Source organism: Haliotis rufescens, unplaced genomic scaffold, assembly GCF_023055435.1.
Source record: "Haliotis rufescens isolate VD_foot unplaced genomic scaffold, xgHalRufe1.0.p SCAF_3, whole genome shotgun sequence".
Classification (NCBI taxonomy): domain Eukaryota; kingdom Metazoa; phylum Mollusca; class Gastropoda; order Lepetellida; family Haliotidae; genus Haliotis; species Haliotis rufescens.
Genome location: NW_025964001.1, coordinates 19,573,904 through 19,586,302, shown reverse-complemented (window position 1 = coordinate 19,586,302; position 12,399 = coordinate 19,573,904). Strand labels below are relative to the sequence as shown.

At 35.4% G+C, this 12,399-nt stretch overlaps 1 protein-coding gene across 6 annotated transcripts in view; it reads right to left on the bottom strand.

Moving 5' to 3' along the window:
- Positions 1-2,363: 2,363 nt before the first annotated feature.
- The window catches only part of LOC124137048 (neurexin-3-like), a 181,742-nt gene continuing 171,706 nt past the window's right edge, over positions 2,364-12,399 (bottom strand). For 5 of the 6 annotated variants that reach the window (XM_048403877.1, XM_048403878.1, XM_048403876.1 and 2 more), the window contains 3 exons: positions 9,005-9,715; positions 7,099-7,277; positions 2,364-6,273 (listed from right to left, as the gene is read on the bottom strand). In XM_048403877.1, the coding sequence (XP_048259834.1) occupies positions 5,856-6,273; positions 7,099-7,277; positions 9,005-9,715 (1,308 nt within the window). In that variant the 3' untranslated portion in view covers positions 2,364-5,855. The remainder of the gene's footprint in view (positions 6,274-7,098; positions 7,278-9,004; positions 9,716-12,399) is intronic. The other variant, XM_046503152.2, reaches the window with a different exon arrangement.

Sequence of the window (12,399 nt, the reverse complement as noted above, 5' to 3'; positions counted from 1 at the left end):
AAGTCATAATATCTCAGATAAACCGTTATTAAAGTGAAATGATCACTCTTTGCCTTTTGCTTACTGGGAGAAGCATGATTATTACACCTGCCTGAGAGGTGTCAGGCTTATTGCAGTCATCAAACATTAATCTGTAGTTCAGGTTAAATACATTATTAGATCATTTTTCACTTTACACACTTTTTTCTCTTTTATTTACTAGCAGGAAAACAATAGAATATAAATAGTGCCATGACACTGTAGCTCACCTGGGTTAGTATCAACAGATATTAACAAAGGGTGCTGTCTGCATTGCTGTTCAAATATTTTATGTGTAAATCACTTGACTTTCAGACAGGTGAGCTAGGTGAGCTAGATAACAAGACAAAGAAGTTTCTTTAACTTTACACCTCGATATTATAAAAAAATGTTTCAGCAGTGGTGGCCATCTTATTTACAGTGACTGTGAGAGGGCACTTGAAACTTACTAATTACAAGTAGGTCCTAACAAAGTCATTACTTGTATAGACATAGGCTAAGCTGTTGAATCAATAAAATCTAATGAGAAGCTGACGGAGTGCAATACACTTCGTTCAGAGTCAGATGAAGTGAAGCATGGCAGGTTGCAGATTGTAGAGTGTTTAGGTCTCCTGTCCCACACTGTTGCACTGCCAGATGTCACAACAGGAAAGGACCGCCTCCGTGGTCTAGTGGTAGAGCGTCCGCCCGGAGAGCGGAAGGTCCGGGGTTCGATCCCCGACCGTGTCATACCAAAAGACATTAAAAGATGGTACTTGTTGTTACCCTGTCTGGCGCTCGGCATTAAGGGGCTAAAACAAGGACTGGTCGGCTCAGAGTCAGTATACTGTGTCTGAGTGGGGTATTCATGTTAAACTGCGCCATGGTATCTCACTGAGCTAGCACTATAAATCGGCATCAGTCCAGACTAGTACAAGCAGCCACACAAACACACACACGTACATGCACGTCGCTATATAAGTGCAATAATCTTGGACGCCACGTTAAACCCCATTTCAGTGGATTTCACCTCACCTCACCTCACCTCACAACAGGAAAGAGCTCCTAACTGAATGTGCCTCTGTTCACCTGCAGAAAAATGCATAACCTGCAGGAAGTGAAGGCAGGGTGATTGCATGGGTGCTCTGCAAAAGTTACACCTTGTTTTTGTCCCAATGAGATGAGAAAAGGTACAAGACTGCACTGTATCTTATAGTGAGTGAGTGAGTGAGTTTGGTTTAACGTCGCTTTGCACAGTATTCCAGTTACATCATGTTGTGTCAGCTTCATGTGGAAGGAAAGACAGAAGTGATGCTGGTCTTAGATGTTTACCACTTTGGTGAAACCCTTGGACACTGTATGGTGCTGGTATAATACAGCTCCACTGAGTAGCCTTGCTTGATATTAGGTATGCTGGAGAATCAATACCCATTAAAAAATCATTAGACTTTACCACTGTATACTGTATTCCTCTCATAACAAACTATTTTAGTCATCCTTAAAAGAGTGGCAAGGTCATTGTTGGAACTGTTGGAATATATAACAGTAACTGCTCAGTATCCTGTTCTATATTTAATGCCTTATTGGAAATGACTCTTTTAGATTCTTGCAAGTTTCTTTCTCGGACTGGGATGGGTAATATTGGGTTCTCGGGTCGGGTGGGTACTGATTGGACCCGTGTACCCGCAGGAATAGCTGGACCTGTGTTTAGTGGATCAATAAATTATTTAATAGACAAACATTCACAATAACTAATGGTTACACTACAAGTCCCTAATGTTCACATTTCTTTCTGACTATGCACATATTCCTTCTGACTCTATGTTTGAGGGGTGTTGGGGTAGCCTAGTGGTTAAAGTGCTCACTTATCACCCCAGTAGACATGGTAGAACCGGGTTTGATTCCCCACATGGGTACATTCTGTAAAGCCCATTTCTGGTATTCCTTTCTGTCTGATATTGCTGAAATAATGCTAATAGTGGTGTAAAGCCATACTCACTCATTTATATATTTCAATGAAGATAAAGCTTCAGTCAACTTCAGTGTATGCATGACAATGTCTACGCTGAACACCACATGCAGAGAACAACATCTTTTTCACACAGTTAACATTTCTGCAGCACCTGCCACATACACAAAGAACAAAAACAACAAAGAGTGTATTTTCATCATTCATAATTAATGGCAACAGTTACACAGCAGTCTGTAGATTAACCAAGAATTCTGCCACACCAAGATCCTTTGGTGAAAAATGTAAATTCTTCTCATTTTTCAATATTTTTCAAAATTGTCCTGACCACAAGTTGAATATGCCCTATAAAGCAGCAATCCCACATTCCTATCAACAGACAATAAGGCATGCACAGTTGCTTATTTACAAAAACGTTTATTTCAACTGTATATGTATAATACAAAACACAATATACAATGTAAAATGTTCTAGTTACATTGAGAACTGATACTGTACACGATCTGTCATTAAAATGTAATCCATCTAGTGATATATCAGTTCCATAAGTTGCCTTTTAATATTACTAATATTATAACGTTATTTTGTTAAGTTACCATACAACAAATGTTACCATTTTCAATTCATAATTTTTTTTATGTTTCATTTACCACTGTTAACATTATTTGTTCACTATCCTGATATGGGATAAAAGTTGTTAATTTGATCCAGTATATATCACTATGTATACAATGCTGACATTGTTAGCTCCTTGTTTGTACATGTAGTAGGATGAAATATAATTGATTCTCAGGCTTTCGGAACAAAAGTAGTGCAGGCAGACAGTCTTTCTTGAAAAAGTGAAGACTGCTACCCAAGAAAGGGATTTCATTCCTCATGTTAAAACAGATACTCAATGTTATCCTAAATAGGTGTTTCATTTGTATAACTGGAGCCTGACAACCAAGAATAAATATCACTTAGTCTTATGTATACAACCAATAACGGGGTCTTGTTAGCAGATATTCAATGGTATATGATATATTTGTATTATGTCAACCCTCTGTGAAATCATAAAACACATCATGTATTGAAAGACATACATAGAAATTAGAATGGGGAAATTTTAAAAGTTCCTATCATATAGAATGTCCCTATATATCTGCGGAAAGTGTTTTATCGATATTCAGTATAGTCTTCTTTAACAATGACATTACAAGGCATTAAATTGAAATGATACTAACTACAAATGACAAGTTTTATTTAGTTTCATGAAGCCAAAGATAATAACTAGGAAGTAGATATAGCTTTGAAAGGTACTGGACATGGAGACAGTGCTCCAGCATTCACACACTCATATATCTAACGGTGACTTGTATTGTACAAGCATACAGCTGCAACAATGAAGACGAGAAGCACATGAACACATTCACATCTTCAAAAAACATACATATCTACAATGTTCACATGCTTTTATTTTACAGATCATTCTGCTAACATAATATGGAACAACTGGAATTGGACAAAGAGGTTTATGAAAGGACAAAAATTGTGACATTGATATTTACAAATACTGTTAAACAGTCAGTTTTGAATGGCGCATTCATCACTGTAAAATCACAACTAGTTGTACACACAGGAAAGAACTTACTGAAACTGAATATCATTAATTGGTATTAAACCCCAAAAATAAATTGTTGCTTTGTTTGAAATGGATTGTTGAAGTTTAATTTGCAACAATAAAAAAGTAAAATAATCAGTCAGTATATATGTCTTGATAAAATACCTAACAAAAGATGATACCTTGAAAATAACCAAAAAAGGAAAAAAGTGGTTAAAAACATCTGACATAACATTGGTCATTTATAGTTCACTTCAATTCTTTGGAAAAGGTGGAAACAATATAGGAAAACAAATTCCTGAAATCATCTTGCAACACATTCTCTATCCAATGACTAATATCATTTTGGAATGCATTGTATTGTCAGCAAAAATGGAATATTACTCAGTATCACTCAACAGTAAATATCTGTGTATACTTAATGAAAATAAATACACAACTTTAATATTAAAGCTTTCACACAGAAATTATGCAGTATTTGTATTATTGGTGTTTTAACTTGTGAATGTTAGTACTAAACCAAAATCAAGTAATGACATTTTCAATTATCTTAAACATTTGTGGACTGATGAACAAAATAGTTCAAATAAACATTTAAACAATAAGATGATCATCGAACATTATGGTCTCTCAAATATGACTTGTAATATAAATTTTAATTTGGTCAATGTATCTTACATTATTGCTTAATTAATACATAGTGTAGATCCATATCTAAGTTGCACTATTCATAATATTGAAGAATAGACCAAGGGCCAAATACTTAATATACTAAAAATGAGAAGGAACATAACAACCTTCATATTTTTGAGGTTAGAATGATATGTGGTATCTCAAATGTCAGCAATAGTAATATTTTGCAATACTAATAAGCACAATATAAGAGGAAGTTGCAAGAACTGATCATATAAAAAAAGTATGTAGAAAATAAAATTCAACACATATTTTGATTTAGTTGAAACTAGACATTAATTTGACATTCAAAGAGTTATATCAGTTAGATCAGTATTTTCATCATTCTTTTCATAAATAATTTTTTGTCGTCAAGATGGTAGATAAAATGGAACCGCAGAGCACTTTATGTATATTCTGAGTACATGTTGTATCAACCACTAACATCAAACAAAAACAAAATTCAACAAAAGTTGTTAATAAGATATGTGCAAATAGTCAATATTCTTGCCTATAATGTGTTATGGTATATCTATAATGCAAAATGTTTTTGCATCCTTTGTTAATATGAATATTTCCTTGAGAGTACCTGAGAATAGATTATAGCAAAACACCTCAAGGTTGTTACAACTTCAAACAAAACATATCATATAGCTGCATGCTTAGTTATATTTGTAACTTGTAGAAAGTAAAGCTGATCTACTAATCATATGACACAATGTTACACTTTTTACCTGAAAATTAACACAATAACCGATGCTGTAAATCAAAATTGTCATAACACTTTAACATAGTAACAACACAATAAAGCACGAGAGACTTTAATATTTTCCAATGTAACAACCCAGAGTGTTTTCACAATAATCAAATTAAGGTAGATACATTTCCATAAATCTCTCAAGTACACTAATGCACCGCACAGCAGATTCAGATTAGTTAACGAGTCAACAAGGATAGGTCATGTGTATGACCTGAAGGTCACGACCTCAGCACCACGTTCACTCATTTTTCGGATCACATTTGCAATCAACATGTATGGCATGGAGGAATAGTCAGGATACAACAAGGGAGACAACTGCTCCCAAAACTCGCCAGCCAGCGTCCTATCACCAGTCACTCACATCACTTTCTCCTTCAACACTGAACAGGTCCACCTTGATTTCTATTCACCAGCAATGCACCTTGATATACATGTGAGCAATTATCTGTATCTTGTAAGTAGTATGAACACGTATGCCCACATAATGATATATCATATTATGGTCATTTTTGTAATGGAGTTATTTCCTTCCATTAGCTGCAGTCGTAACAGAATTAATCCAATCGCATTGTTTCTGTCAACTTTCTCCAAGAAGCAATCTTCATGACTACAAATCTGAGTATCTCACACTCAATTTGTTGATGAAGTTCTTGTCTTACAATTCTTGAGTTTTGCATGAGCAGTAAAACTCTGCCACCACCAATTAATCCTCCCTTGAATGATTCTACTACCAACATAAGTACCATCTGATAACACTGTGACAAGTCATTTTTATGACATCATCCTTCTTATCACAACTCAAAGACATTCTTCACCACTCCAAGAATGTTGGCAAGGATCAGGGACTGTTTCTCCACTCAGACATACCATTCTTTTACATCTTTCTTCTTCCCTCTTTTGCCAGTCTCTTCTCCTTTACCTAACAAAGCTCCATTGCCTTGTTGCTTTTTAGATTCCAGATAGGAAAAGTTCTGACTTTCATCCACTTTGTATGTTCCTTCATCTCGACTGCGAAATTTGTACAGTGCAAATATTAATATGAGAATAGCAACCAGAACCCCTGCTGCTATTCCAATGATGAGTCCAATGTTGACAGGAGTACCGCCTCCATTGTTGGCCACCGAGCCCCCACTTGTCTCCCCTGTTGGATGAAGGCCTGTGTTGCTACCGTCATTACCCTCAGGGTCAAGGCTTGTTCCACGGTTAGATGTTGAACTCATAACCTCTTCTGTCCGGGGACATTTGGATCCAACACATGGTGGTTTCCAAGTTGGTCTGAAAAGGAAGGCAAGTAGATATTATTTAATCATATGTATTAAACAATCAAGATTTTGTGGTAAGTTAACACTTGATACCCACATGTTGAAGGTCTAAAGGCCCTTTGCCACATATAGTTTCCATCACTATGTTGACCTGGGGCGGTCGGGGTAGCCTAGTGGTTAAAACGTTCGCTCGTCACGCCGAAGACCCGGGTTCGATTCCCGACATGGGTACAATGCGGAAGCCCATTTCTGGTGTCCCCCGCCATGATATTGCTGGAATATTGCTAAAAGCGGCATAAAACCATACTCACTCACTCACTCACTCACTATGTTGACCTTTATGCCCAATGCTGTCAGTTTCAGCAGATAATCGAGACTGGTTATTCACTGGCATTGACATTTTACATATTTGAAAGGCATTTAGTTTAAGTTGGCAGAACAAGAGACCCATTGTTGCTTCAAAAATATGAAATCATTTCCAGTTTCCGACAAACCAGAACCACAAACAAATCACTTACACACTGAAAATAAGCTGCAAAAATATCCAATCAGAAAAATTTACCACTTTCATATAATTAATATTGTAATTTCAATTTTTCAATTCTTTAATTTTATTAAAGATAAAAAAATATCTCCTGATTACAATTTATTGGCACAGATCTAGTATCTTGCTATAGGTTATTCTGGGGGAAGCAAAGACCTGGTGAAGTGTATTCATCCACCCTATGAAACAAGCATGTGCATCTTCATCAGTTGTTTGGGATTTGATGAACAGGGAAAGACAATTGTCACATTTAAGTAACTTCCAGAAATTGGCAAGTGACAGAGAGAACCTTACTTTTTTGTAGTGGTTGTAGGTGGTGCGGGTGTAGTTTTAATGATGATTGTTGGAGTGATGATGTCGTCCTCTGTGCCGGAGCCCACTGAGGTACAATCATCCTCGTCATCACTGTGACAGCCAGGGCCAGCTCCAGAAAATATTATGTCATCTGTCACACCAAGCTTTGGTGTCGTTTGCTGTTGAATTAAAAAAATGGGACAATTATAGAAAATATATTATGTCATCTGTCACACCAAGCTTTGGTGTCATTTGCTGAAGAATAAAGGAATGGGAAAATTAATATTACGTCTAAATCCGTTTGCAAAAATGATGAAAAATCAAATAGTCATTACTTATGCAGTAATCACAAGTAGCGAATATGCCTGCAGTAGTCGGAACATGAATATTTTCATCACTTAACATTTACTGTCAGTGTTTCTATCTAAGATGGACAAAAGCACATTTCTGAAATGTATGTAGGTTTACAGTAAATTCTAAAATTATCTGCATAATTTCCTTCCTTCATGAAACACAAATAAGCATATTGATTTGACATATGCTGTCTTTTCATTATAGAATTGCTACTTTGTACAGAATGAGGGATACATATTATCAACATACAGCAAGTGAACATGACTATTGATTCACATGTGGTGCATATATTCAAATACGGTGCCATGAAGACAAGACCATAGACACTCACAGTAAAGGTTCTAGAGCACCAACCATGAATAAATCGTACAAAGACTGAAAGAAAACTAACACACTAAGAATTGAAAAAAGTTTATTTGAAGATGCATATTACACTAGCATGCCAATATTGTGCCACAATGTACATTCATATGTAGAAGGATATGTTTACTACTAACAGTTACCATGGTTACATAGCAAATCTATTGGCATACTCATTTCAAACATATATACACAGTTTTAAGGCAAGTCAGTAATTATTTAGAGGATAATGATTTGCAATGAATACTGCGCTGCACGAATTTATGTGCATATATTTCAAAGTAAACTTGAGCGGCATAGATGGTATGCAAAAACACGTTTATCTTAGTTTTCAATTTCATCTAACTAATGTTTCAAAACTAAATTTGCTTTAAGAATGATAGAAAGTGGAACAAAATGATAATGCTACAATTTTACAGTAATCTCACCCCAATGATAATGCTACTTAGAAATTACACTATTCTCACCCCCACAATACAGAGAAACAAGGACAGAATGTCCTGTTTTACACTGATACCATTGTACCTCCTTGTAAATATGTCCACGAACTAATCTTAAAATGGAAATGCTTCATGACTGATCAAATATTGCTCAGAAAAATCAAATCAAAACATCTTCGTAAACACTAAAACAAGACACTGTCTTTGGAAAATTGATAAAGATATACATATACATAAATTGTTTCAAAATGTAAATAAATGAATATCACTCCGCAGCTTTGCACATGCATCAATTCACAAAACCAAGCAGCTAAAGCCACAAAAAGACTACATCTTAACCTTTAGTCTGCAAGATGCATACCACACAAAATCAATGTTTAACTATTAAAAGTCAATCAATAATGGATTCCTTCTATTAATTTAATATATTTAGTGTTTCTTCATGAATGTCATAAGTCATTATTACTTTACATTGGCATTCTAAAGGTTAACACTTTGTACACCTACATGCTTTCCTGCCAAGTTACATAAACACACAGGTAAATATATATATACCCCTTGCATTAAATTGAATTAATAAAAGATAGAAATAAATAAAAATCTGTCAAATATAATGTAAAACGTTAAAGACAGATGAACCTTCATATACAAACACTGTCAATATTTGAAGACCAGAAATACTAACTAAAGACTCTATATATCAGAAAACATCTTCAATCTCCAATTCATGCCCAGATATGAAGATAAAATACCATGAAAGTTGACGTTGGTCCAATTGTACTCAACAGTCCAGCCATTCTGTTTGTCCAAACGAAGTGGCGAGATGTCTCTTCAGTTCTGTTCTTTGACAATGGTGTATGTACTTCATTATCTTTTGGCTTGAATACCAAAACCTTGGTAACACTAGAAGTGTCAGGCTCTTCCTCCGGTTCATCAGGGGTTGTGGATGGTGGGTCAGACATCAATAAAGTTGTAATAATTTCTGTACTTGTATCATAGTCTGAGTAATCCTCAGGGTCTATTTCGGGTGTGTCACCGCCACTCCCCTCCTGAAAGCGATGACCTTCCATATCCACAAAACTTCCTCCTGCTTCAAAATGGCAGGTTCCTTCTTCTGATGAGACCCTTTGAGGAACATTAGATGCAATTTGATCGTCTTGTCGCCAATCAGGGGTTGTCCCCTTTCGACCATGGGTTCTTTGATTACGTGATTTTCCAACTTCCCAGTCCCTTTTCATAGAATTGTCATCAGGATCTCTGTCACCCAATACAAGCAACCGAAACTGTCTATTGTACAAGTTTCTGTCTCTACGCTTATGTTTTCTTTGTGAATGTCGCAGTTTATTGGTGTTGACCATTTCCCAATTGTCCATAATGGATCGTTTTTTATGTGCCTTTGAGTCACTCGGCAGAGGGGTGGTGACTTGCGAATACTTGGTCCATGGTTCACCATTTTCAGTTAGCTTGAAATTGATGCAATGAAGTTCATATTAGCTAAAGCCTAATATCAGACTCATTATTGTGGATTTCTCAAAATTTGACCTTTTTCTACAAACTCAAAAGCATTAAATGATTGTACTGTTTACTAGAATTAAAGATATGTTCAATTAAATCATATTTTTCATGATTAAATATTGATTTCCTTACTTGCATATTTTAATATGTACATGTATTACAGTTCCAACATTTAGAATTTATTCTCATCAAAAATGAATTTATATGTCTGCAAATATTATTGGCTCTTTGGAGGCTTCGGAAAGAGATTATTGCACATTCATCAAAATCTTAATCAGATTTATAGAACATTAGAAATCCTTAACAATGACACTTCTCGCAAAGAAAGGACTGACACTCTTTCCTCCCCAGTAACTTCATCAAGAAATATCATCCATTTATAGCAACACAAATCAATAATTCATTTCATTTGCTCTACCTTACTCCCTGTGTAACTTGTTCTGATCAAAATGTTACAGCAGCATTTTCACAGAAGGATGACTGTTAAGAACTAAGCCAGTAATGGATGAAAAAACTATATCAGTGATATACAAAAGGTCCTTAATTATGTTTTACACTATTTAAATGGCAACATTATCATTTATCTAAGAAAGTAGCACAAGAATGAATATTTCCAAGCGCAAAATGTTTCATTTTTACCAAATCATAACACAATATCACTTTAATGAAACTGTCTTTGAATCATACTTATTTGACAAACCATTAAGCCATTACCTATGGTGGCCCATAAGGGACATGGAGTCTGTTTTTCAATATTTTGATATTTCACTTACTGTTATCACACCATTTTGCAGATTAACACGATTTGTCATACAAATATGTGATAAATCATGTATAAAGTGATATTGAATTGCTGAAAAGTGAAGCGAAAAGATCAAAAACTAAAATGAAAATCTCAAAAACAAAAACAAAAAGATCAAAAACTAAAATGAACCTCAGTGTAAATATTATCGCCACAGTGGAAATACTTTTCACCGCAGTGGAAATATTATCAACGCGGTGGGAATATTATCACCGTTGTGGAAATACTTTTCTGTATTTTCATTTTAGTTTTGGACATTTTCATTTTACTTTAGGACATTTTCGCTTCATATTTCAGCAATTCAATAGCTTCTTGAAAGTACATTTTCCATGTTTTCGGTTGTTTTTATACATGATTTATCACATATTTGTATGACAAATTGTGTTAATTTGCAAAAGGTTATGATAAAAGTAAGTGAAATATCAAAATATTGAAAAACAGACTCCATGTCCCTTATGGGCCACCGTAATTATCAATACCACATATTAAATTCTGCCAAGAAAATCGAGCATATTTACTTTTGAATAAGAATTCATATCATTCCTGAATCCTATTTATGCATCTTAACAAGTGAGTGAGTGAGTGAGTGATTTGGGTTTAACGCTGCTTTTAACAGTGTTCCAGTTCTATCGCGGAGTGTCTAACCTTAATGTGGGAGGAAAGCCCAAAGTGATGCAGGTCTCAGACATTTACCACTTCGGTGAAACCCACGAGCACGGGTATGGTGCTGACAAACCTAGAAACATAATCGGGGCGAACCGGGATTCGAACCCACAATCATAGGTTTCTGGTGTGCCAAAGGGATGCAACTCTGCAAAGCGAATCGCGACGCCTTAGACAACTGGGCCACCCATGCCCCCATCTTAACAAAAATATGGCATCATTAGTGTGAGCTTGAATGTACACTGCATGGTAGGACTGTTCTCCACACAGCAACTGATGCCCAGCCCAATTACATTAAATACAGCACATGTCATCTCTTGTACATTGCCATCAAATCAGGAAATTGCTTGACTGGAGATTAGGTTAATATTCTCAATAAGTTCATTAGTGTAGAATATCCTGACCAACCTATTAGCTTACGATCATAACAAGATTATGTTCCATGATTATTTAATGTAGCCCCACTACTCTGTTTAGACAAAAACCAATTAACTGTAAATGATCCAACTAGAGCAATCCAGTTGAATCTTGAAAGGGAAGTTATTAAATTAATTATATATGTTTTAGTGATTTTCTCAAAGAAGATGTTACGCTATTTGCATGACCATTCAACACAAAACCTCCCATCACAATTGGCGTAATTATTTCATCTTTTTTAATATCTGAATTAATCGATGTTAACAGAACTAATAGCTAATAATATCGATTTGTTTAAACCTAAGGAAATAATTACAGTTCATAACAATAACAACTGTTCGATTCAACGATGAATTATTCCACAAAGAGAAGCATGTAACAACAACAAACACAAACACATATAACTATGATCAATGGATCATCACACCGAGGTCTGATGCCAGGAAAATCTGGGGGTTGAACAAAAGCTATACAATTTAGGTCTGCAATTACACTTGTTAGGAATTAACTCTAGACAACCATTTAAGGCCATAACATCATTAATGCCATCAGTGGACAACAGTTAGACAATTTCTGGAAAGACATCTCTTCCTGAAACGAAGACTCACTGAAATGCTACACGAGTATTGATTTTTCTCTCTCCTCCCTGTGATCTATGTCATGCTAGTCTTTCCATCACAGAACTTGCAATCATGTGAAATGAACATGAAGTCAAAATATACATCAGACACATATGGCTACATTGAAATG